General features: G+C 53.4%; 1 protein-coding gene across 1 annotated transcript in view; it reads right to left on the bottom strand.

The window, feature by feature from the left end:
• Positions 1–3,564: 3,564 nt before the first annotated feature.
• The window catches only part of PER3 (period circadian regulator 3), a 43,428-nt gene continuing 20,359 nt past the window's right edge, over positions 3,565–26,633 (bottom strand). The window contains exons 11-22 of the mRNA XM_054720842.1: positions 24,846–24,951; positions 23,915–24,043; positions 23,471–23,597; positions 16,502–16,634; positions 12,432–12,550; positions 12,020–12,190; positions 10,387–10,644; positions 9,594–10,198; positions 7,997–8,081; positions 5,430–5,613; positions 4,525–4,674; positions 3,565–3,727 (exon numbers count right to left, since the gene is read on the bottom strand). Coding sequence (XP_054576817.1) covers positions 3,646–3,727; positions 4,525–4,674; positions 5,430–5,613; positions 7,997–8,081; positions 9,594–10,198; positions 10,387–10,644; positions 12,020–12,190; positions 12,432–12,550; positions 16,502–16,634; positions 23,471–23,597; positions 23,915–24,043; positions 24,846–24,951 — 2,149 coding nt within the window. The 3' untranslated portion in view covers positions 3,565–3,645. The remainder of the gene's footprint in view (positions 3,728–4,524; positions 4,675–5,429; positions 5,614–7,996; positions 8,082–9,593; positions 10,199–10,386; positions 10,645–12,019; positions 12,191–12,431; positions 12,551–16,501; positions 16,635–23,470; positions 23,598–23,914; positions 24,044–24,845; positions 24,952–26,633) is intronic.

The following is a 26,633-nucleotide window of genomic DNA, read 5'->3' as shown; positions in this document are numbered from 1 at the left end:
CCTGCCCTTCGCTGACCACGTGCTGAACTGGGAAAACCTGGATCTGCTGACACGGGACCGGTTTGATCTCAGTTCCCGAGCCCAGAACATCACAACCTGATTCTTACCAAGTGGGAAGCGAGGTGGGACTTCAGGTTGTGGGAGAGAAACTGCCTGGCATGCGGACCCTGTCTTCTCCGACTCTCCTCCGGAAACGGAGCCGCAGCCGGCGTGCGAGCACGGGAGCCCGAGGTGCCTTCCAGCAGAGCTGACAGCCTCGGCGCCCCAGCCCTGCACTCACCCGCCACCACTGGGAGGGGCAGCCCGAACCGCCCCCCTGATCCCGCAAACACAGCGAGAGCTGAGCACAGAGCACAGCCCGCCAGCCTCCCGGCCTCACTGAGGACAGACCGCACGCTCAGGCCCGGCTGCTGTGGGAACACGGGGCTCGCGCTGAAGCGGCACCAGACTCACTCACTGAACAGAACTTGGAGCCACGAGCCGCCTCCGTAGTTCTGATCCCGGAGAGAAGGCGTTCACTGCACACAGCTCTCCACCCTCCCTGTGGCCACCCGGGCCGCTGTCCGGACAGACGGGCTCCGCGGTCAGGGTCCGCGTCCGAGCCTGTCCCCACCACAGGGGCACCTGGGCGCCTGGGCACCTGGCGGGAGCCCTCCCGGGGGCGGCCCGCACCCCAGCGCCCTTCTCCGGGACCCTTCCTCTGTGTGTCCTGCTGCTGGTGACGAAGGCGCACGGCTGGGGAGTCCTGTTGGTTTCAGGCTCGGGTCCTGTTTTAATTCTGAGATTTTGCTGCCACCAGTGACACAGACTTGGTGAGATACGGGTTCACTGGAGTAACTTGGTAACCGACTTTATAAACTCGGCACTGGTATTAGTATTAACCACGTGGGCACAGGTTCGGACCGACCGACGCCTCCCGTGTAAGGACTGGGAAACGCCGATCGTGCGCTCACACCCCCACAGCTCACACCCCCACAGCTCACACCCCACAGCTCACACCCCCAGACCCTCACAGCTCACACCCCCACAGCTCACACCCCCAGACCCTCACAGCTCACACCCCCACAGCTCACACCCCCAGGCCCTCACAGCTCACACCCCACACTCCCACAGCTCATACCGCCATAGCTCACACCATAAGCTCACACCCCACAGCTCACACCCCCAGACCCTCACAGCTCACACCCCCACAGCTCACACCCTCACACTCCCACAGCTCACACCCCACAGCTCACACCCCCAGACCCTCACAGCTCACACCCCCACAGCTCACACCCCACAGCTCACACCTCCACAGCTCACACCCCACAGCTCACACCCCCACAACGCGAACCCTGCTGAGAAACCAGCTCGTCTGGGCCACGTCCCCACCGACACAGACTCAGGGCGAAGGCCTGCCGCTCTTCAAGCTTTACCTGTAGTTTATTTACTGTTCCCACTTAGAAAAGACCCCGATTAAAATACGGACAACTATGAAACACAAGCTATTCACACAGCTAATTGTAAATTCAGCCGAAGCAGAAGTTCACTCGGGTTACACTGACCTTGTGAATCACAGTGAAATGTCACTTAACGGCAAAGCGGTTCCATTCACACAGCACTTCCGTTTTTCATAAATTCCAAGGAAACACAGCCTCCTGGGCACCGTTTATGTAAACATCGAAGCCTACGACACACATTTTCATCAGCAATTTCTCGAGTCACCAACACAGAAGTTCTAAACCCGCAGGACCAAGGGGCGCAGGCGGCCGTGGGGAGCGGTCACGCCGCCCTCCTCACGCCCCCACGCTCACCGCCCAGCCTCCACGGGCACCGGCTGACCCACGGGTCCAAACCGGTCCAGATGCTGAGGAATCTGCCCACAACGAGCCCAGTTTCAGGTCAAGCTCCGGGGCGTGCCCTCCGGGAGACGTGCACGCAGTAAGGCAGGGAGGCAGCGGGCTCAGGCACAGCCCACGTCCGAAGGAGTGGAACGGGCTGGCGCCGTGGGACGCAGGTTTAAGACACGCACACTCAGTGCAGCGCGGCCCTGACGGCTGCGTGTCCGCTCTGACCGGAAGGCACAGTGACTCTATTGGTGCACAATATCCGGGGTGATTAATTTAAAAAATTTGGTATTTCTCACCAAGGGCAAAAATCAAAAATACCACTCACCTTGCCCAATGCAGCAAGGGCTTCAGAAATCACCTAGCAATCAAGATGGAGTAGAACATCAGGGTTCTCCGTTCACAAAACAGGCCTATTTGCATGGAACTTACCATTAAAAAATTCCAAGAAAGTCCCAGGAAGCACCTGGAAAGGGTTCTGACACTATCAAGGACAGAACCACCTTCCAAGAAACGCGACTTTGCAGAGGCTAAGCCTCGGGGATTGAGACCGAGGCCCAGCAGGTGGATTCTCCTAATATCACCAGGTGGCACTTTATAAAAACTATAAAACTCGGGAGGAGGAGGAAGTGTTTTCCTAAAACGAAGTAAGAGATACAAACACACAAACACAACAACCCCAAGGAAAGCAAGCGCGTGACTCCGCCGTCTCCTGCCTCCTCCCGATCTGCACGGAGGGAGCCGTGCGCCATCCCCGTCTGAGCAGGACCCGGCCTCTTCCCTCAGGAGCAGGGAGCTGGCTGAGCCGGGGACACGGCCGCTGGGGAGCAGACCCGGCTCGGCTCGGCCGCAGGGAGCCCGGGTCCCGCAGGCGCTGCGCCCGCCCTACAGGAGCCCCCACGACCGTTCTCCCTGCACAGCCCCCTCCCCATGACCCGTTTAGGGGCAAACAGGAGGCAGTGCGCCAGGCCTCGGGCAGGCCGGACCTTTTGTGTAAATTAGCTGGAAAGAAGCGTGAACTGGTAGTTTTGGTTTAAATGCATTTAAACACAGACGCATATAAAACCAGTATTAATTTTTACAAAACTGTTTACAATCATTTAAAAACAGAGACATTAAAGAGGAAATACCACCGAGTCAGCAGCTTTTGGTTCTAAAACGACACGTGCGAAAGCTGACTTCAACGGCGCAGGAAGGAGCTCGCAGCCAGCGGGGTCGGTTCTGCAGATGAGACTCGGGGTTCCATGGCAGGTGGAGCCCCGAGAGGGAGCCTGTGTGAGGATGAAGGATCAGATGCCCCTCGGAACCGGGCACCCGGGCACCGGCGGCAGCACGTGCTATCGGCAAACGGGACGGGCGTGTGCTGGGCGCTCCCTGGGCGTCTGGTGCTGATTACGGGGAAGCGTCACCTGTGTTGACTGGACACGGTTTAGGGGCCACGAGGAGGGGCACAGCCATGGGCGGGACTTCCCTCATCTTCTGGCGGGAACGACGGATGTGACAGCAGAGCAAAGGCGACGAGGCTGCGGGTGGGGGCTCTGCAGCTCTGTGCTCACTGTCCCCGACTGTGCTGGACACAGAGCTTTCTCGAAGCCGTTCCTTGTCCGCCCGAGACGCTAAGCCAGAGAAAGGTCCCTTGGCATTTCACACTCCAGGAACAGGGAGCAGGAGAAGATGCGTATACAAAGTCTGCTCCGGAGAAGCGATGTCTCTTAAAGGCCAGGAGGGAAACCCTAGCGTTCAAGGACAACGTCGCGGTCATTTAAGGTCGGGGGTTCCGAGATGTCCCGGGCGGCTGTGCTCGGCACCTCACGGCCACTCAGCTGCCGCCCTCCGGGGTCCTGGCCGCAGGCTCCTCCCGCATCTCGGCCCGAGGCTCTGTCCCTGCAGGAGGCACAGCCCTCCAGGAGAACAAGCAGGCAGGTTACTGATGGGACGCCCGCGTCTAGTTCCCACACCCACTCGTGTCCAAGAGCGTCCACATGGCGCGCTCCTTCTTACCAGAAGGTAAATGACAGCAACTTTAAAGCCTCTGTTTACCTGCTTTGGGGCTCCTTCCTCACAGACCCTTCTCCTCAGCACCAGGGAGACAGGATTGAAGAGAACAAGGCCCTGGCAGTGACCAGCCCGCCCTGCCATCTGGTGAGACTGCACCTGGCCCTCCGCACAGGCAGGCTCGCACCCCTTCCTTAGAAAGGGGGGACACCAGTGACTGGTTCCGTCCCTCAGCCTTAGTGCACACTTTGGACACCTCCCGTCACTCCCTTGTTCTAAGTTCTGACCTCACACATCACCCCCCACGACTGTCACACCATCACTAGAGCCGGCCCCTCGGCACCGGTAACCAGGCGTCCTGCTTGGGCCGCTCACGTCGGTCTCCTGTGGAGACGCATCGGAGCAGAGACCGCCGGGGCCCCCGGAGCTCCCGCCGTCTGGACACGCGGGGTGTGGATCTCACTTGAGTGTGAACTCTTTTCAAAGATGCACGCACATGAGTGCAGATCTGACAGCGCGCCCCCCGTCCAGCCCAGCCCAGAGCAGGGCCCTGCGCCTCCCCCCAACCTGCCACCCGGGAGGACGCCTGCGTCAGAGACACCTCGCCGTCCGACAGCGGCCTCACGGCTGCTCCGACGCCGGGTGAGGGTCCTGCCTGGCACACTCAGTGCCCGCCCCCCGCCCAGGAGCCGGCTGTGCTCACGTGCTGTCCGCTCCCGCTGGGAGGCTCTGCCGCTGCAGCCAGGCCCGCGCCCCGGCCAGCTCCGCGCGCTGCCCGGGGGAAAACCGCGGCTGCCGCTGCCGCATGCCGGCCAGCTTCTCCAGGTCTTCCCTCAGGACGACTTCCGGAACCCTGGACAGACGGCACACAGCGTGGTCCCGAGGGGGCCGGTGCTGGCCGCCCCGAGAGCGGCTCTGCCTGCCGCGCTGGGCGCCCTCGCTGTGAGGGACAGGCGTGCTCAGCACCCGCCCGCTCCTCCGCCCGGGCCGCGGCCAGACCGCCTCTCGGGGGACAGCTGCCCAGTGTGATGGCGCCGAGGAGAGACGCCCTCAACCCTCCACAGGGGATGAGGAGAGACGCCCTCGGCCCTCCACGGGGGATGTGGAGAGACGCCCCCTCGGAAAAGACCAGCCCTCCCCCCCCCTGCCCTCCTGCCTCCCCCCCCCCGCCCTCCTGGCTACCCCCCTGCCCTCCTGCAGCCCCCTGTCTTACCTCCCCCCCGCCCCCTGCCTCCCCCCCCCCGCCCTCCTGCCTCCCCCCCACAGCCCTCCTGCCTCCCCCCCGCCGCCCGCCCTCCTGGTGCCCCCCCCCCCCCGCCCTCCTGCCTCCCCGCCTCGACCGCCCTCCTGGTGGGCCCCCTCCCCCCCGCCCTCCTGGTGCCCCCCCAACGCTCTCCTGCCCCCCCTCCCCCCCACCCTGCCCTCCTGCCTCCGCCATGCGTGCACGACCACCGTGACCACTGGGTCAAGAAATTGTTGGTCATTTGACTTCAAGTGAAGGAATCTACAAACGCAGCCCCAAGGGTCTGTATAAAACACCTCACAGCCTCGGCACTGACCGCACGGAGAGCCGCGTAGGAGCCGCAGGAAGTGGCCGGCCCCGCTCACCTCGCCGGCACCTGGTAGGTCATGAGGACGCGCTCCGGGGTCTGCGCGATCCTGCTCCACACGGACTCCTCGGCCGCGCGGGGGCAGGCGGCCCTCTCCCGCACGTCCCCAGGCTGCTGCCCAGCGGGGGCGACTTCAGAAGCATCCTCACTCCCAGAGACACGCACGCTGCTGTCACTGCTTCCTAGCCAGAACCGACACGCACAGGTTAGAACACGCCTGCCAGCGCCTCCTCCCCGCGGGCCCTCATTCTGCGGGATTCCCGCGGCTGCCGGCCTCCTTCAGCACCCAGCCCGCACGCCCGGGGTCCACTCAGAGCGGCGGGCACTTCCTCCCAACGGGCACCGGGAACACCGACCAGGCTGGGCCACGTGCTGGACCATCGACAAGGCTCAGTAAATGTTAAAAAGTATAAAGAATGGCCCTGGCCGGCGTGGCTCAGTGGATAGAGCATCAGCCTGCAGACTGAAGGGTCCCAGGTTCGATTCCGGTCAAGGGCACATACCTGGGTTGCAGGCTTGATCCCCAGTGGGGGGCACGCAGGAGGCATCCAATCAATGAATCTCTCTCATCATTGATGTTTCTCTCTCTCTCTCCCTCTCCCTTCCTCTCTGAAATCAATAAAAATATATTTAAAAAGAAAAGTCATTCACTACAGCATCGAATATATGAAATCCTTAGGGGTAATTTTAGCAAAACATGCATGTGTAAGATCTGTACGTGGAAAATAAACATTGCTGAGAAAAACTGAAGGCCTACGTGAAAAAGAGAGGCACCACGCTCCCGGGTCAGAAGACAATCCTGCAGGTGACAATCCGCCCAGCACCGGCCTCTCGACCCGGCAGGGTTCATCACAACCCAGCGGGCTTTGTTTGTTGCTGTTTGTAGAAGCTAAGAACCTGATTCCGTAATTTATGTGGACAAAGGACCTACAATACCCAGGATTATTTTGAAGAGAAGAATGAAGTTGGAGGACGTAACCCACCAGAGTTGAGGACTTACTTGAAAGCTGCATCAAAGGAATGAGGGATGACCCCAGAGCCAGCTGTACAGATCAACAGAGCAGGGGCCAGAAACAGACCCAAACATCTAACCAGTCTATTTTCAACAAAGGTGCCTGGTAACTCCGTGGGGGAAAGGTTAGTCTTTCCATCAAACGGGGCAGCAACAACTGGATAGCCATACGCAAGGCAAGTACATTGACCCTAACCTCACACCACATGTAACAAGTAGCTAAAAATGGATCACAAGCTTAACTATAAAAGCCACCCCACAAAACTTCCAAGACAGAGACTATCTTAGTGACTCTCTAGAAAGAATCAATGGAAAAATACCGTTACGTGAGGATTAGTAAAAAAGAAGAAAACCTGGTCAACTGAAATTAATTAAAATGTAAAAAGTATTTTGCTCTTCAAAATAAAGCTAAAAATAAAAGATAATAAAATGAAAAGGTAAGACATACACAGGGAGAAATCTTGGCAAAACAAGTATTTGATAGAGGACTTGTAGCCACAATATAAACAGAATTCTTACTGTTCAATAGGAAAGTAACACTGCCCCTCCCCCCAAAATGGGCAAGAGGCTAGAACACATATGATGGCAAAAGGCACAGTAAAAGACACTCAACCCCATTAACCAACAGGCAAACGCAAATTAGAACCACCGTGCGGTGTCACTGCACACCCACCGGGACGGCTGGAACTTGGGATGGACAAGGCCTCGTGTGGCCAGGCGTGCTGCAAACTGGCGCTCTCACACGTGGGGACAGGCGTGCAGAGCGGTGCAGCCACTTTGGGAAAGTGGGGCGGTTTCCTGTGGTCACCGTGCACGTGACCTCGCTAGCGACCCCCTTTCTAGGCGCCTACCCCAGAGCAAAGGAAGCAAGTCCACGCAGCACGCAGACTAACAGGCTCACCTCAGCCCTCAGTCCCAACCCGGAACCCAGCCACCACCACGGCAAACGGGCATCCGCACAGCGTCACGCTCCGCGGCCACGAAAGGAACAAACCACCGACGGGGCCGGCGGAGCGAGCCTCGCAGCGCGTGCTCGGGGAAGACCACCGACGGAGAGTGTGCGGGCGCCTCGATCTGCACGGCCTCGTGGGAGGACAGCGCTCCCGGGGGGCAGGTGGCGCCTCGATGTGCACGGCCTCGTGGGAGGACAGCGCTCCCGGGAGCAGGTGGCGCCTCGATGTGCACGGCCTCGTGGGAGGACAGCGCTCCCGGGGGGCATGTGGCCCCTCGATGTGCACGGCCTCGTGGGAGGACAGCGCTCCCGGGGGGCAGGTGGGCCGGGCAGGGCTGACCCACGGCCGCAGGACTCTCCGGGGACGGAGCTGTCCCGGCGGGACTGTGGCGGGAGGGCCTGAGAATACGTGTCTCGGGATTCTCGCGTGCTACCCTAACGCGGTGCCTTCTGTTGCATGTGGATAAACACACCCTATAAAGCTTTCCCAAGGAAACAGGAAACGCACGGGACTTCCTCTCCAGTGCGGGGACCCAACAGCCCGCCCTCAGCCGGGAGCTCCGGGCGGCAGAGCCCGAGGACCGTGTCCCCCGGACGCTACCTGAGGCCGCAGAGCCGGGTCCAGGTGGGGACGGGTCCCTGGCAGAGAAATGGCTGTTGTTCCCGCTGCTGCCTGAAGCACACTGCTGGGAGTAAGAACACAAGAAAACACGTTAGCGTCTCAAGCATCACGTTACACAACACCTGGGAGATCTTCAGCGCCACGCTGAACAGAGTAAAGTGCCGGGGGAACAGACGCTGAGCAGCTCAGCTGGCCTGAGGAGGGGGCCAAGGCCCTCTGTATATAACTTTGGAGGCACTCCTGATTTCTGAGCACCACCCCTGCCACAGGACGTGGTGTGCGCTCCCAGACTGTCCCCCAGAAAAGACGTGGTGGACTGTGTGTTCTGGGCAGTGCCCAACCCCAGGACTGTGACGCGGACAGAGCAGAGGCCCAGCATCTTGACCTCACGGGGAGGACGCCGTCCGTACGACTCACTTCACCCTCAGAGTGAGCTGGGAGCATTAACCCTCCCGTTTTCCAAATCAGCAGCGAAGGCAGACAGGTTAGATAACGAGCCCACGCGAACCCAGCCGACGGTGACGGGCTGGGATGTGGCCCCGGCTTGTCCGGCGGCCCAGGCTGTGCTCGCCGGGGCCCCGCCTGGCCTTGGCGTTCCGGCAAGCGCACCGACGCCAGGCTTTACACGGAGCTCACCGTCCTGATCTGACGTGTAAAGACGGGGCTGGGCCTTGGAGGGAAGCGTGAGCAAACTGCGCAAGCTCACGCTCGGCCTGGCTCCTGCCCCACCGTCTCCCTGGTGATCCGAGAACCGGTTAGGGAAAGGGGTGACAAGTTAAAGGAAACTGACCCAAAGGTCCTCATTTTTGAAAACTCCATGTACACACGTGAAACCAGGACCTGCCTGCTGCACTGAGGATGCCGACAGCCTCCTACCCGCTCCGTACACGGCTGTTAGCCTGTAACTGTGCTCGAAAAACAGCATTGCTAGACTCATGTCCTGTCAGTGTGGCTTACTCCTGTCTTACCAGACCAGACCTCAGCTGTAGGTAAGCACACACATTTTAGACGCTTGGATGTCAAATTTTCAAGGGGAAAAACTTAGTCGCTATAGGAAATCTGAAGGCACTTTGGGAAACCCCACACCACCGCTAAGAAACCAGGATGCAGCGGCTGCTCATTCCGCTTTAAACAAAGTGCAAGTTTCTGGAGCCCAGCGCTCGGCCTGCGCCACAGGTGACGCCGTCACCCACTCGGCCACCTGTGCTGCGCCCAGCGTGAGACCCTCTGGCCCGACCCTCTGCAGCGGCGTGCTGGAGCCGGGTCACGCACAGGCTCCCTCCGGGCCCTCCCCTCACCTGCTCTGTGGTGTGCGGGAGCCGGGTCACGCACAGGCTCCCTCCGGGCCACCCCCTCACCTGCTCTGCCGTGTGCTGGAGCCGGGCCACCCCCTCACCTGCTCTGCGGTGTGCGGGAGCCGGGTCACGCACAGGCTCCCTCCGGCCCACCCCCTCACCTGCTCTGCGGTGTGCGGGAGCCGGGTCACGCACAGGCTCCCTCCGGCCCACCCCCTCACCTGCTCTGCCATGTGCGGGAGCCGGGTCACGCACAGGCTCCCTCCGGGCCCTCCCCTCACCTGCTCTGCAGACTCGCAGGACGGGGGCCTGTCTTCCTGCAGCAAGGCCAGCTGCAGCGGCGAGCTGCCCCTGGAGCTGGGGCCCGGGCGCCCTCCGCTCTGCGTCTCCCAGCTCTGCCCAGCTCCCCGCTGGGTGGTGACTGGAGGCGGTGGTTCCACGTCTGGAGCTGCTCCTGGTACTGAGGGTGGCATTTCAGAAGGGCCTGTTGCTCCCAAATGCAGGTCTGGGGAGAACGATGGTGCCAACAGAGGGCACACGGAGGGGTCAGGCAGCACAATGGTTAGGAGAGTCTCCGCGTAAGGTGAAGGCACATCTGGGAAAGGCGGACCGTGCCCCCATGCGGCCACGGTGGGCAGGGGAAACGCTGGCACGAGGTAAGGGGCCTGGCTGGGAGCCGCCGCCGCCGCCGGGAACGCCAGGGCGGGGGCGTGGAGAGGGGAGGCAGGGAACAGGCACCAGGGCCGTGCGTCCTGGACGTCCGCTCTGAAGGGGGGGCAGCAGGCGTCCTCCGCACACTGGCCGCCCGGGGGCTCCGGCAGCTTCTTCCGCCTGTGCTTCCCCTTCTTGCCCCCAGGAGACCTGGCCCGCCCGGGAGAGGATGCGCCTGCGGACAGAGGGGTGCCGTGAGGAACCCCCGGAGAGAACCCTGCGCAGGCCCCTCAGCCGGAAGCGCTGCTCCAGAACGAACTGCCCCAGCGCCTGCTCGGTCCTCCCCCGTCCCCACGCCCTCCCACACGGACACGGCTGTAAACGGAGGCCGTGGGCCAATGGAGGGTTTTAAAGGCCGGCTACCTTGACCACCTGCGCACGCGGCGCTGCCTCCGCCTCCGTGCTGCAGGCAGGAGCTGTAGGGCGAGGCCAGCACCTTCTCCCGGAACCTGTCCACGTAGTCCTGCTCCGCCCTGTGCGTGTGCGCCCACAGCACGGCCTTGGTGAGCCCCACGCGCGGGAACGCCTCTGCGGCCAGCGGGGCAAGCGGGGCCGGCTGGGGGCCGGGCGCCCAGGGCTCGCAGGCGGGGGCGGCGTCCTCGGCGGCGGGAGTCGGTTCTGCTGAGGTGGGAGGAGAGAGGTTAATGGTAATTGCTACCAACTATTTGCATTCATTTATTTTCACCAATTTAATGACCTTTTGGTAAGTTTTACAAATGTTACAATAGCTGGAACATAAAAAACATCATCAACTAGCACGTACTGTTATTTTTTCTGCCTGTCTTTACACTCTGCACGCCTGTGTAAGTGCTTTACAGCACTGTAACACTCCATGTGTGGTCTTATAGATTAGCTAGAGGCCCGGTGCACACACGTCGTGCCCTGGGGTGTGTGTGTGTGTGTGTGTGTGTGTCCTCAGCCCGGCCTGAGCCCTCTCGCAGTCCGGGGCTCTCACAGTCCAGAACCCCTCACTCCTTACCGCCCGCCTGCAGTGGAGGTGGGAGAGGCTCCCTCCACCGCCACTGCCCTCGCCAGCCATGAGCCCGGCTTCTGGCTGAGCAGCGCTCCCCCTGTGGGAGCACACTGACCACCAGGGGGCAGCTCCTGCATTGAGCGTCTGCCCCCTGGTGGTCAGTGCACATCATAGCGACTGGTCGTTCTGCCGGTCATTCCACCGTTCGGTCAATTTGCATATTAGGGTTTTATTATATAGGATTAAAATCTTGCTTTTATTGTAAATATCTTTTTATCTCCCTGAACTCTTCAAAATGTTTCTTTTTTACCCTTTAGTTTTTAATCTGCAATGTATTCACACGGTTTAAAAATGAACAGGCTATCTTTAGCTCATTAGCAACGCCACCTAATCCCACAGCAGTTCCGTCTCCGGTCTTTCCCACCAACCACAGCCTGCCTGCCAGGACTGCGCTCTCCACCTCCAAGGGGCGTGAGCTCCAAGGAGCTAACTCTCTGCAGCGGACTAAGGACAGGCAGTGTACACGGCAAGCTCAGCATGTGCTGACTGACACACCACGCAACTAGCAAAGATGAATTAGAGCTCATCCGAAAACCTGATTTAACACGTCACCATTTCTTCACCCACCAAATTGTTATGAGTAATAAAAAAGTCAAAAGAATAGGAGGCCATAAAAAGGAATAAGAAGACATCATCCAAGTCACTTACCAAGTCATTATACTGTTAAATAAGGAGCGTGATCAGACCCACACGGAACTTCCTGCACATACATATGATCCATTTAGGCCAACTACAGTCCATGTTTGAAACCTTCTTTCCAGGTCAAACAACGTGGCCTAAGCTGCATTAGTAATTCTAGTTGAGGGACGTAAGAAATACAGCCCAAAATCTATGTACACAGATAACCAGCATGAACACGACGCCTCCAGAAGTTGAGAAGCTGCTGCTAAATAAACGGTACGAACGACTTTCTCTCAGTAGCCTATCCGCGTGGTGTATCTGAGGTCAAAGGTGATGTGGTACCTGGCTCCGGGGGCGGGGCGTGGGCCATGGTGCTGCTGTAGCTGCCCTGGCTGATGCCGGAGCCCAGGCTCGGCGCCCTGGCCAAGGTCCGCGCAGCTCCGCCCTTGGCACCGGCGGCCGGTCGGTGAGCTGGCACTTCTGGTGCAGGGATGGATGGGATCCGAGACGCGGCTGGGGAGGCGAGAGAGACTGACAGTGCAAAGAAAAACTCCCGACAGGAAATGCATGTTAAAGACCAAGTGGCTTCCAGACATTTATAACGTGAATAACCTCCGGGCCATAAAGAGGACCAGAAACTCGGGTCGTTTGTGATTGCGATGAAATAATGGAAGTTGGGAAATTAGAGAGAAACAGAGAGTAGGGGTGGCTTTGCCGTAACTTTTTATCCAACTACGAAGGGCATTCCTGCTACCTGGCCAGGCGTGGGCATCGTCGGCCTTGTGGGTCTGTCCGTCTTCTGAGGACGAAGGCGTATTCGTGCCGGAGATACACTTTCTCTTCAAAGCTGGAATGCTGCAGCTCTGCAGGTATCTGCAAGGACGGAACGAGGGACAGACTGAGGGCGCGATCCCTACCTGACCCCTGATGGCCTCTCCCTCTGCTTCTCTCGCACCACTTCTGTTGGGAAACAGCGTACTTTCTTTTATTTATTCGTGTACTGAGTACAGCTGACGTGCAACACTGCGTACATTTACGGTGTCCAGAGTGTACTGTGACCTGTTTACAAAAGGCCACGTTATTGCCTGCGTAGAGCTATTTATCACCTCCCACCACAGGGTGCGATGTTACTGTGTGTCCACCACACTGTTCATCACATCTCTACGGCTTATTTACACCCATAAGTCTGTGCCCTCAAACACCACCAATCACCCCCCACCCACCCCGGGTAACCCTCACTTCATCGATTCAAGCTCCGCACGTAAGTGCTCTCACACAGCACGAGGCTTCCTGTGGCTTCCCTTGGTGCATCCCGGGCTGAAGGCCCCCATGTTGCTGCAGGAGGGGGGACACCTTCCTTCCTCGTGGCTGAGTAACACCCTGTGCACAGACCACGTTTTAATTCACCTGCTGACGGGCATGCGGGTTGTTTCCGTATCTGGGCTGTCATGACAACGCTGCGATCCACCTGGGAGCGCAGACGTCAGGCCGAACCCTGTTCCCTGTCCTCTGGGTGCAGAGCCAGGAGGCGAGTGCTGAATCGTGTGACAGACGTTAACTTCTGATGAGCTCCCCACCGTGGTTGGACTGACCCACGTTCCCACCGGCCATGTGGACGTTTCCTTCCCACGTCCTGCTTCTCGTCTCCGGGATCTAACGGTGTGAGGTGCCATCTCATTGTTGTGGCTCTGATTTGCATTTCCACGGGGATTAGTGATGCTGAGCATCACTTCATGTGCTTGTTGGCCATTCACGTATCCTCTTTGGAGAAATGTCTATTTAGTTCTGCCCGTTTCAAACTCAGGTTGTTTTTGTTGTTGCCGAGTTCTTTACACTTTTCTGACCCTCGCCTCTTAGTGGCACAGGCTTACAGCAGCCCGCCCGTTCCGGGGGCCAGCTTCCCGTTGGGTTGTTTCTCTGACGTGCCTGCAGGAGCTCTGGCGTTGGATGTCGTTCCACTTGGTATTTGCTGCTGTCCACGCTTTTGGCGTCACAGTAAAAAAACAATCACTGCCACGCACAGTGGGAAACATGGTACTTTCTTTTATTTATTCATGTATTGAGTACTTCTTTTCCGACTTGGTATCACTGAGCTTCTTCCCCGTTTTCTCCCAGTTTAATGGCATGAGGTCTTATATTTACGTGTTTGGCCCATTTGGAGTTAATTTTTCTGAGTGGTATGAGACAGGGTCCCCTCTCATTGCTCTGCATGTGTTTCTCCAATTTCCCCGGCAGTTTGTTGAAGGAACTTTGCTTTTTCTGTCGGGTACTCTCGGCTCCCTGTCAGATATTAACTGAACACACATACACACCAGGATTTAACTCCAGGCTCTTTATTCTGTCCCATTGGTTGACGTATCTGTCTGCGTGCCCGCGTCACACTGTTTTTACGACGGTAAGTTTGTAGTATAGTTTGAAATGTGGACGTGTGATACCCCTGGATGTCTTTTTTCCCCTCAGAATTGCTTTGGCTATAAGGTGTCTTCTGTGACTCCACAAAAATTTTAGGATTGTTTCTTCAATTTCTGGAAAGAATGCCTCTGTGGGGATTGCACTGAATCTGCAGATAGCTGTGGGTAGTATGGCCGGTTAACAGTATTAATTTTTCCTACCCAGGAACTAGGGGTGTCTTCCCATTTGCTGGTGCCCCCAATTTCTTTCAGCAAAGTCTTATAGTTCTCACTGTACAGATCTTCCACTTCCTTGGTTAAATTTATTCCTAAGTATTTTATTGTTTTGATGCTATTCTTTCTTTTTCACGTGCTTTGTCATTAGTAAAAAGGAAAGCAACTGATTTCTACATGTTGATTTTGTATCCACAACTTTCCTGACACTGTAATTCAACCACTTCCTGACTCTGGATTTCCTACAGACAAGTTCATATCACAGCTAACAGCAACAATGTCAGCCTTCTTTTCCCACTTGGATGTCTTTTATTTTGTCGTCTTGCCTAATTGCTTTAGCTAGGACTTCCAGTGTTATATGGACTGTTGTTACTGATCTTAGAGAGAACACTTTCAATTTTTCTCCAACGAGTATGTTAGCTGTGCGTTGTTGTATATGGCCTTTACTATGTTAAGGTATGTTCCTTCTATACCCAATCTGTTAAGGGTTTTTATTATAAAAGGATATTGTATTTTTCAAATGCTTTTTCTGCAATCCAGGGATAAATTCCACTTGGTCATAGGATATAATCGTTTTAATGTATTGTTTAATTAGCTAATATTTGGTTGAGAATTTTTGCATCGATATTCATCAAGGATATTGGTCTACAGTTTTCTTTCCCTGTGGTACCCTTCTCTCTTTTGGTATCCAAGTAATGCTGACTGCCTCTTCCTGGAGTACCCATCATCTCAGGTGGGCTTTCTGCATGGGATCCGATGGCGCTCAGAGGGTTTCTGCACTTTTAAAAAAATCCGAGTTCTCTCTTTCCTTCAACCTTAATCACTGCTAGATTCCCATCTTGCACCTCATTAACCATTTCTTCCATCTGACCTGCTACATTTCCAATGCCTGCTTTCTCTCATTTATTGAATTCTTCAGTTCCAGAGTTAGCTTGGTTATTTTTTAGAATTTTAATCTCTTTGGTAAAGTCTTCCTTCTATCTTTAACTTCATTCCTGGTCATGGCACTGCCCTTCTGAGCTCTCTTGCGGCTTGCTGAATTTCTTCCTAACAGCTACTTTGAATTCTTCACCATTTCGATGCCTTTCGGGTGGAGTTGGCTGCTGGAAATTGCTATTTCCTTTCTGTGATCCTGCACTGCGTGCTTTCCATGGTGTCTGATGAAAAGTGCATCCGCCGCTGCATCTGGAGTAGCGACACCTTGCTATGGAGACAAGGCCTGGTGTGGTTCACAGCTCAACAGGTTGGTAATGAGACGCTGCCTCTCACTGTCCACAGGGGGGACAGGGTGATGTGTTCGGTCTGTCTTACCTGAGCTAAGGTTGAGAGTACATGCATTTTTAAAAAGCTGCCAAGAGAAAAAGCAAGCACGGTGGCAGAGTGGGGAGAACTGTGTGCTCAGCACGTGGGGCTTCAGTGAGCCTGCCCGACAGATCCTCCAGCTGGGCGGGGGCCCCAGAGGCTCGGGGCAGAACTCCTGCCAGAATGCTGGGCCCTTTCCTTCAGTTCTCTCTCCTGCCTACCCGCCACGGCGTTCCCTACCTCCCCCCCGCCCCCGTCACTGTGGTCTCTCCTCACAGCGCAGAGGTCCCTTCAGCTGCAGCCCCACGGCTGGGCCGCCCCCCTCCCCACCTTCACCCTCCAAATCCTCTGCCACAAAGCTCACGCCTGCCCATGGCGCTCCCTCTCGCTGCCACGCCCGCGGTCCACGCCGCCTCCCAGGTGCACAGGTGGGTGGATCTCTCGGTGTCCCGGTCTGCTGTGCACGGCACTTTTTACGGTGATGGATGTCCGGTTAGTTGGAAATTGAAGGAGAGAGAAAAAAACAACTCACGCTCCCAAGCTGCTGACCTTGGACTTGCTTTTTGACGGAGTCCTCCCCGGCCATCCAGCCTCAATCACCGGATGGCTACCTCCCTTGCCCACCGTCGTGAACTGATCTTCAGATCTTGCATCCTCTACCTTTGACAAGCGCAGGCCTTGTCTTCTCAACCATTCCTTCAAAACAAGGAATGCACCTTCCAATTGTCTGCATCCCCTGGAATGCTGAGCATATCCTGGACTGCATGTAACAGGCAGGCCATAGGCATCTACTGATTTATAGGGAAAATCAAGACGACAGCTATTAACCATTACATAAGGGCTCCAGGGACAATGCAGCTTTTGGAAAAACATGGTTCTCAAAACGCGTGCTTCATACCTGATAACACTGTCGATGCAGCTGATCTGCTGGTAGGATTGGCTACGCTGATCTTTCCTCAAACCCTGACAAGACTCGGCGTGCACGCTGCTATTTCTCAAGGCCTGCACGGAAGAAGAGGCCTTCTGCTCACCTAAAAGAGAATGGGGTAAGTACAATTAAAAGGACATTGTTTTTAGGACATATACTTACTCAGCGAAATTAAATCGCAGTAATTTAGAACAAATATATTCAGTAGCATATTATTATGCAGCTGTTAACAATGAGCGCAGGTCTAAATGCACTGACACAGACAGGGACCACATAGGATTGCACGAAGGACTGCAGTGTGCCATTGTTGGGTTCATCTGTCGCAGCCTACGCTGTCTTGGGCTCCCTCTACATTTTGGGGTGGGATGAGGTGTACAGATCTATGGTTTTTAACAAAAGACTCTGTGTACCCACCACCAGAGTAACAAACCGAACGTTTCCATCACGCCAACATCTCCCTCCCACTGCTCTTTTATAGTCAATTCCTTCCCCAACGTTAACAAATACTGACGTTTTCCGAATGGAAACATACAGTATGTAATCTTTGGTTCTGGCTTCCTTCATTTACAAAATGCACTGAAGACCCTGTGTGTGTGAACTAAGCCCACTCCTGCGTGTTGGGAGTGGTATTCCATCATGTGGGTGTGCCACCGGTCACCCGTTCACCTGTGAAATGGCATCTATGTTGCTTCCTAGTGTCTGCAAGCGTGAATAAAGTGTGATAAACATGACCTTGAGTTTTTATTTCACTTGTGTGAACGACTAAGAAGGAACTGCTGGATGATATGGTAAGAGTATGTTTAACTTTCTAAGAAACAGCCTAATTTTTCCAAAGTGGCTGTACACTTTTTTTCATCACCTTCAGGAATATGTGAGTTTCAGTTACTTTGAAATCTTGCCAGAATTCGGTATTGTCAGTTTTTTCTTTGAATTTTAGCCTTTCCAATACGTGTGTGATGGTATTTCAAACAGTTTTAATTTCCTAATGACAGATTGAGCATTTTCTTTTCATGTATTATTTGACATCTGTGTAACACCTGGAAAACGGTTAGGCTCTCTTGATAATTTTAAATTGTGTTATCTTCTTATTGCTGAATTTTTAAAAATATATTTTATTGATTTCTTACAGAGAGGAAGGGAGAGGGATAGAGAGTTAGAAACATCGATGAAAGAGAAACATCGATCAGCTGCCTCCTGCACACCCCCTACGGGGAATGTGCCTGCAACCAAGGTCCATGCCCTTGACCGGAATCGAACCTGGGACCCTTGAGTCCCCAGGCCGATGCTTTATCCACTGAGCCAAACCGGTTAGGGTCTTATTGCTGAATTTTTGAGAGTTCTTTATATATTCTGGATAAAAACTATTTCATACAGAATTTGCAAATATTTTGTCTTTTCACCATCTTACTGATGTCTTACCAAAGTCTTTCAAAGGGAAGTTTTTTATCTTGATAAAGTCCAATTTTTCTTGATGACTATTCCACATGCCCTTGAGAAAAACATGCTCGATTGAAGTGTTCCACTGATGTCAGTGAGGCCAATCCTGTTGACAGCTGTCACGAATCTTTGCCAATTTTCTGCTTGTTTCACTAACTCCAGAGAGAGGTATGTCGCGTGTTCCAGCTATCACTGTGAACCTGTTTCTTCTTGAAGCTTTTATCGGTGTTTGCTTCCCGCATCTTGAAGCTCTCAAGTTCGGTGCAGACGTATGTACATTGTTACACGTTCAGAGAATCGACCCCAGGCTGTGCCATTCCCCCCGAAGCCCTGCTCCTGCTCCTGCCTCCTCGTCCATTCTGCCTGACCTGGATGCAGCTCCCCGCTTTCTCCTGATCTTTAGCACAGCACACCTTCCCTAGCCTTTTGTTTGTAACCGGATTTTATTCTGAAGGATGGATTCTTATAGGCGACATATAGCTGCATCTTCCTTTTTCCTCTAATTTGATCACTCCCATCTTTTAACCTATACTGAGGTCACAGTTAGTGTGATTACTGATATAGCTGGACTAATAGAAACCATCTTGCTAGCTGTTTTCCATTTGTTCCAACTGGGTTTATCACTGTGTCTTTTAACCTCCTTTTTATGCCTCATGTTGGGTGTTTTAAGTTCTATTTTATTGTGGGGAGCGGCTACAGTGTTTGGACAGGTTCAAGCCTCGGACTAATGAGAGGGCACAATCCTCATGGCCACGTGCAAGTCCCAGCTTGGAGGGCAAAGCCCTCCCAGAACAATTATGGCCAAAAACTATAGTTGTCAGCTTGAACCTACGGTCCGAACACGTGGCCCCACAGGCCTGAGTGACGTGGGCTTGATAGAGTTCAGGTGCGTGTAGTTGAGTAGGAACGTTGTAAACATCTTAACCACGCCCTTCCTTTGCCTCCTGGCATCGGCTATAAAATAAAGACACGGCTTGTAGTCTGTGGCGCTGTCGCTCGCTCTCCCTCAGAAAGGACAGTGTCCCACCCAGACCCAGCTTTCTTCTCTTGTCTGTCTTTTCTCCATCCTTCCCCGCCCCCACTCAGGGTCACCGGACCTGGCTGAGCTGGCGCGGCACAGAGGCGCCCACGTGGGGCTGAGGATGCCGTGGCCGTGCGGCTCGCCACATTTTATCTCCTCTGCTGACATCATTTCTACTTCGTTAAAAACTTTTTGTAATAACTGTCCTGAAGTCCGCAACGTATCTCATTAAGGATTCAGTTTCTACCTCCAAATGACACGCTACGTCAGGGGCACTTGAAGGACTGACGATGGCATATTCCAGTGCCTCCGTGTTTCCACATGAACCACAAATGCAGAACTCGGTGTCTGTTTCAGTCAGCTGCCGTTTAGAACAATTAAAAATAAGTGAAAAGTAGAACTGATTTTACCTCCATTTATTCCATTTCCAGTGCTTTTCTTTACTTTGTATGGATTTGAGTCCTAAGTCTGTATTGTATTTCTTTTACCTGTAGAAATTCCTTTAGCATTCCTTACAGAGTAAATCTGCTGGTAATAAATTCCCAGTTTTTGTTTGAGAAAATCTTTATATCTCCCTCATTTCTGAAAGAGAGTTTCCAGCAGGTGTAAAATTCTACATTGACAGTTTTTTCTTTGAAGACTCTATTGTCTTCTGGGTGCACGGTTTCTGAAGTGTCTGCTGTGATTCTGACCTTTGTTCTCTGGACATCATCTGTGTTTTCCTCTGGCTGCCTGACAAGACGCGGCGTGCGCACTGCTACATATCTCATTAAGGATTCAGTTTCTACCTCCAAATGACACGCTACGTCAGGGGCACTTGAAGGACTGAGGATGGCATATCCCAGTGCCTCTGTGTTTCCACATGAACCACAAATGCAGAGCTCGGTTTCTGTTTCAGTCTAGACAGTCTTCCTTTTCAGCAGTTTGACTAGGAAACGCTCCAGGGGGTGGTGTTTTCATTTGTGGTGGGTGTTTTTTTCTTTTTTTGGTGTTTCCACTACTTAATGTTCTTTGGATTTGTGGAAAACCTTGGCCATTATTTCTTCAAGTATTTCTTTTTTTAAAAAAATATATTTTATTGATTTTTTTACAGAGAGAAAGGGAGAGAGATAGAGAGTTAGAAACATCGATGAGAGAGGAACATCGATCAGCTGCCTCCTGCACACCTCCTATTGGGGATGCGCCTGCAACCAAGGTACATGCCCTTGACCGGAATCGAACCTGGGACCTTTCAGTCCACAGGCCGATGCTCTATCCACTGAGCCAAACTGGTTAGGAAAGACATCAGTTAGGGCTCTTCAAGTATTTCTTGTGAGATTCTAATTATTCATCTGATAGAACACTGGATATTGTCCCACAATTCTGAAGATGCTCTAGTCTGTATTTTATTTCTCGCTGCGTTTCAGTCTGTGTGGTTTCTATTTATCCACCTTCCAGTTTTCGGCTCCTTTTCTCAACCGAGTGCCCGTCCCAGGCAGACACTTCTCTGTCTAGCACTCCTAGCACTGCCACTTGATGGCTGACGCTCCAGCGCCATGCTGTGCTTACCCAGGGAGTCCTGCACGCTGCCTACTGGGTCCACTAAAGCCTTCAATGTGTTCTTCATCGTTATTTTAAGTTCCCCGTCCGTGTGTCCCAGCACCTGTGTCATCTCTGACTCTTAATCTGATGATTGCCTTGTCTCTTGGGAGTTTTTGCTTTTCCATATGCTTTACCGTTTGTTGAAAGCGGACCATCGTTCTTTTTTGATGGAAACGACAGCAGAGACTGGGCACGCGTTCTCCTGCTAGACCTGTTTGAGTTCATCTTGTTAAGGTTTAGGCCAGGGGGAAGGTGGGCGTTGCCATGGTTTTGCTCGATGTCCTAGGTTTCAAATTCCTCTGAAGACACGCGGTGCTCCAGGTGGGGCTGTTGGACAGCCTTCTTTCCAGCGTTTGCTCCACGGTTCGCTTTTGGTCTTCCCTTTGCATCGCGCCCCAGAGGACGTCTGTCTCTGCCAGCTACCCGCCTCAGTGACCCAGTGACCGGCCCCCAGGGCCTGCGCCCCTCCCCTGCAGGAGTGGGTGTCTCCTTCGGTCAGGCCTGCTGGCTGTCCTGTCACCTCAGCACTGACAGGTTCAAGAAAGACCATGAGCCTGACAGGTGGTGCTCAGTGGTTGAGCGTCGACCCATCATGAACCAAGAGGTAGCCAGTTTGATTCCCGGTCAGGGATTATGTCCAGGTTGTGGGCTCCATCGCTGGAGGGGGTTGCAGGAGGCAGCCAATCATGATGTTTCTCTCTCACTGATGTTTCCACCTTTCTATCCCTCTCATTTCCTCTCTAAAAATCAATAAAAACATTTCAAAAAAAGAAGGACAGACCACGCGCTTGCTGTCCGTCTGGCTTCCTTCCTCTGCATTTGGAACGAAGCTCATCCCGGCTCTCCCTGAGCGGAGCCAACGCCGCTCTCTCTCAATCACTTCCATTTACAGATCGTCTGTTTTCACTCAGGCATCGCATCCGCCCGAAGAGGGACGTTCAATGTCCCTAATTTCCCCAATTACTGCGCTGGCACTGGCTTCAGTCCACGTAGCTGATGAAGGGGCTTTATATCTCTTCGTTGCTCCTTGCCCTTCCATATTAAGTTCTAAAATTTCCCTTCTTGTTGTGCTTTAAAGTGTAACCTGCCCTTGTAAGGAAGGTAAAAACAAAAACTTGAAACCCAACGTTCCTGTTGGCTCTAGCACCCTGTACATAAAGCACGCAGTAATCATTTAGTGTTTCCTTGGTGTGTATCACCACTCAATTTCTAATATTTAAGATGTAACATTTTATTCTTAAGTTGCATACTTATTTCTCTTGAGTAAAGAGCGCTAGATTTTTTTCACTAGGTTCTTTCAACTTGTAGGTTTTAAACGTTAATAAAATCAAGATGCCAGCCAGTGTGGCTCAATGGTTGAGCATCAACCTATGAACCAGGTCACCCGTGCCTGGGTTCTGTACTTGAGCCACAGTAGGGGGCATGCAGGAGGCAACTAATCAATGATTCTCTCTCATCACTGATGTTTCTCTCTCTCTCCCTCTCCCTTCCTCTCTGAAATCAATTAAAAATATATATATGTATTTATATAAAACATTCAAGTAACATGCATTCTCCCAAGTCATACCAAATGGCAACAGATTTTCCTTCCCCGCAAAATCACATCCTATGTGTGTCAGAGTCACGTGTAGCACAAACATAAGGAGTAGGTAAGTTTCAGTGTCTAAAATAGCAGCATAGACACCAGTTAGTACAGCTTAAACTTATCCAGTGATAAGGACGGCAGACTGAGGTCTGCTGAAATATTCGGCCTCCAAACAACCAGTCCCGATGCTACCAGACGCCGAGTAAAGCGAAGCAGGAGGGAGAAGCGTTTCCACTCGGAGAAAACACAGAGGTCAGGACACCCAGCTGTGGCACCAGCACGCGGCCCCGGCCGGGGCAGCCCGAGGGGCACTGACTGGACCAGGTGACCAAGGAAACAGTCCCAGATTGAGATTTCACGCCGACCCAAAGATCTCTCTCTGCCGAGACATGGCATCATGATCCGCATCAAGAAAGATGTTTAAGACGAACTCTCCCGTAGAGAGGAAACCTGATAGTTTCAAGGGACAGGAAACGCTGTTCCTTCTCCTGGCGCCCCGACATCTACAGGAGGAGAGAGCCTCCGCCAGGGGAAGGCGACACTGAGGGACGGGCTTGCGAACGCCGAGGGCAGCCTCTGGGCGCCGGGGGTGTCGCGGCAGGAGCAGGGGTCTGCCGTTTTGTTGTGGAGCTCGTGTCAAGTCCTAAAATACACCAGCTATTCCCACGGACCTTGGGGACAATGTCACCTCTCCTCTAAGACAGCCACATCCGACAGTGACAGACCATTAATCACATTTAGGTGCCCAACATCTGTAACGACTCCCAAAACTCTATTACTATTCAGGGAGAAAGACAAAGGGAGCGTGAGCTAATTAAAAAGTCAGTATAACTTGATGTCTACATTATTGGGCTTTCCTCTCCACATACGGAAGTGGGTAAAATTTTCAAAATAATCCAATTATCACAACTAAGCCGCTTCCCGTGGAGCAGTGCTCACCTGTATGTGAGAAAGGACACGGCAGGAAAAATGCCACGTTTTTCATTCAACTCACGTCTGAGCATTCGCCACTTGTTTGCAACGACAGGGAGGCATGAGTGTTTCTGCAATGTCTTCTGAAACGGACGCCGGCTGGCAGAGCTCACGGGGGAACCTGGATGTGCTGGTGTGGCAGACACACCGGCTCTGGAGTGGCGTGTGCCGTCACTCCTGCTGGCCCGCTCAGCTCTCAGTCCAGCCCCTGCTGCTGCCGTTGCCACCACCGTTACGACGGACCAGTGGCTACGGAGAGCGGCAGCAGGCGCGCGGTTCGGTCCTCACACCCCCCCGTCCACGCAGAGGCCAGATGTGGGGGCGGCGGGGCCCCCTGACTCACCACTGGGCCGTCCTGCGAGCGTCCCCACCGCCGGCTTGCTGGGTGATGTGGTCATTGACTCGATGTACAGCTGCTGCCCCAGGGTTTTAATTCTGTTTACACTGGCACAGACCTGCTGCAAAGTCAGCTGAGGGAAAAGAATGACATACAGCTCAGATCTTGTCACACGAACATCCCAAGATTCACGCACAGAACACGTTAGCCTTCTGGTTCTCCGAACACGCGCAGATGAAAAGCACAGGAAGTGCCTGTACTCCGTCCCCGCGTAACGCACATCTGCTCACAAGAGGCTGGTGTGCAGAAAGCACACTATTAACGCAACGACCGCCTTCCAAACGGATGGTTTCCTTTTAGTTTCCCCGGCCCGGGAGGGTGAGAATGGCCGCCAGCAGGCGGGGCTGCAGGTCCAGGGGGCCCTGAGCATCACGGGCGCCGCCCACTCACCGGCTCCTTCTGGGCGTCCTCCGCCCCCGGCCCGCTGGACTCGCCCGAGGAGGCCACGCTGACCTGCTGCTCCTGCGACCCGCTGCTCCCCAGGCTGCCGTAGCCACTGGAGGCACCCCCATGGACCGGCTGCAAGGACACGGGTGCGATTTGGGGGTTACTATCTTGTGGGGGGGGGGGGGATGCAGCATGACCCACTCAGAGCTTACCTAAAGTCATCAGAAAATTAAGACTAATATTTCTGAAACCCTAAATTGGGTTTGTGAGGGTTGATGCTTTTAACCCTATGTCTGACATGAAAGACAACCCCCTCATTTCAGTAATTTTCAAGGGCAAAGTCTAGTTTTTAATCTAAGTGGGTATTTCTGGAACGAAAAATATTTTTTAAAGCCATAGTATAATTTTCCTAAATATGAAAATGACTTGTTCTTTATGCTGAGTTTAGACCAGAGAGAACAAATGAAATACACACCACAGTCCCCCTCGGATGTGACGGGCGCTTTACGGGCCTGGAGCGTTTATCAACCAGCAGTTTTTCCTACTTTTGCCTCAAAACCACCAGATACTGAGAGGCCGGGCTCGCCCCACCTCTGAAATGGGAACTGTCCTAAAAAACCCCAAACCCAAGGCTGTGGAGCTTGGAACACAAAAATAATTCTCTCATTCAGAAATGACTTCTCTGTCTCACCGCTCACTGTGACTCAGTTTTGTTGTCTTAAAATGAGTTTTTACAAAATATTCTGTGTACTTAACATAGAAAATAATAAAGTTTCCTTTAAAAACAAAAAAGAGGAAGAAACATTTCTGGAATGCAGAGGGTAAGGATCTTTCTCCGGAGCTTATTTTTGGGAAGTGACTTTACTCGACAGAATATTAAAATAACACAGTTATGGGAATTTTATGTTCATTTTTTAAATCTCCCCCATTTTACCTGTGACAGAAGTTTGTGAATTTGTTCCTGTAATTCTGTTACGTCTTTGTCATTATTGTCCATCTTGTTTATTCTGGCAGCAAAAACATCCTCGTTCAGTGGACTCCTACAAAATAGCACATGAAAGACTGAGTCAGGCAATTTAAAATTCATTTACAGCCCGGCTGGCATGGCTCAGTGGCTGAGCATCGACCTATGAAACAGGAGGTCACGGTTCGATCCCCTCTGTGGGGGGTGCAGGAGGCAGCCAATCAATGATTCTCTCTCACCATTGATGTTTCTATCTCTCTCTCCCTCTCCTTTCCACTCTGAAATCAATAAAAATATATTTTAAAATAATAAAAATAATAAAATTCATTTACAATGAAGTCTAAAGTGATTTTAAATATTCAAATAATAAACCTATGCTTTTACAAAGCAACTCTTTGATCCCAAATACAGAAAATATGAAGCTCAATTCTGTTCACGGAGGTGGAGAAAGCACTGATGGATGAACGAGAGGCCAGGCCTCTCCCGTCCCTAGCGGCAGTCCCGCTCGGCTGCGGGCGCTGTCTGAAGACTAGACAACCTCGATCAGGACACGGAACCCCCTTAGCCACGGGAATGCATTCACAACTGCTGGTCTCACAGATCCACATTAACCGAGGAACCTACTGCCGGAATTGTAAGACCCTGAGATTGCCAAACACTAATGTTTGAAGCACCTAACTTAAGCTCTGCAATCGAGGTGACTGCGACACACCCCGTGGTGAAACGCGGCTGTCACAGTCCCTTCGCGGGGCTTATGCTCCCATTCTGCCCGAGTACAGCGAGGGGCCGGCAAGGCCACAGGAGGACCGAAGAGAGGGGCTGCCTGGCAGGTCGCTGGGCCTTCTGAGTGCCAGGAACCGTGCTGCTTCACCACGCACAGCAGGACAGCTGCCTCCTCCAGCCCCGTGACGCGCCCGGCACTGTGCCAAGCGCTCCACCGAGGATCACCGCCTCCGCCCGAGGCGGCCACTGCGCCAGGTCACCAGCTGCGTGGCCAAGTGCGAAAGGCACTGCCTCCCCGCACGATGAAGTGAGGCCTCATTTCCACGCTTAACAGACATCCAAGCAGGGAAACCGATGGCCCAGCCCAGGAACTACAGGCCCAGTGTAAATGGACCAGGAAGGCACGGGACTGGGAGCACCTGAGGCTCCGACACTGGCCAGGCCGGCCTAGGTCCACGTCACAGATCCTGGCCCAGCACAGGCCTGAGTCAGCCATGCTGGCGGGAAGGTCAGTATTACAGAGTCTAATGTTTAAAAATAAAGACTTAATAAAATAGACACCAGTAAGTGGAATTTGACAGCAGAAGCTGATAGAGAAAGTTTTATTTGCTCACTAAGCAGAACTTTAAAATTCTGAAAAGGCAAAAATAATAATAATAATAATAATGATAATCTTACCCATAAGCCCATTACCCCACACACAACCAAAAAGTACATTTTATTTCCTTCTCATCTTGTCACATTTCATGGTTAGTGTGTGTGTTTTAGATGTAATCATAGGGTATAAATAACTTTATATACTTTTTACATCTAACATATCAACTTCCCATGTTCTATAATCTCTGTAAAAATTTTTCTTGACCAATATAACATGTCAAGGAGATACTCCAGTTTAATTAACGACAGACATTTGAGCTGCTCTAAGTTGGCCATTATGATTGAGTTGCAAACACATCTTTTCTTTCTGTTTAGCCACGACTCCCTGGAACAGTCCCAGAGGGCAGCATCGCCGGGAGGGGCCGAAAGCACTGGGAA

This window comes from Eptesicus fuscus, chromosome 9 (assembly GCF_027574615.1).
Source record: "Eptesicus fuscus isolate TK198812 chromosome 9, DD_ASM_mEF_20220401, whole genome shotgun sequence".
Lineage (NCBI taxonomy): Eukaryota > Metazoa > Chordata > Mammalia > Chiroptera > Vespertilionidae > Eptesicus > Eptesicus fuscus.
Note: the sequence above shows the minus strand (reverse complement) of the source record. Positions and strands in the feature narration are given on the sequence as shown.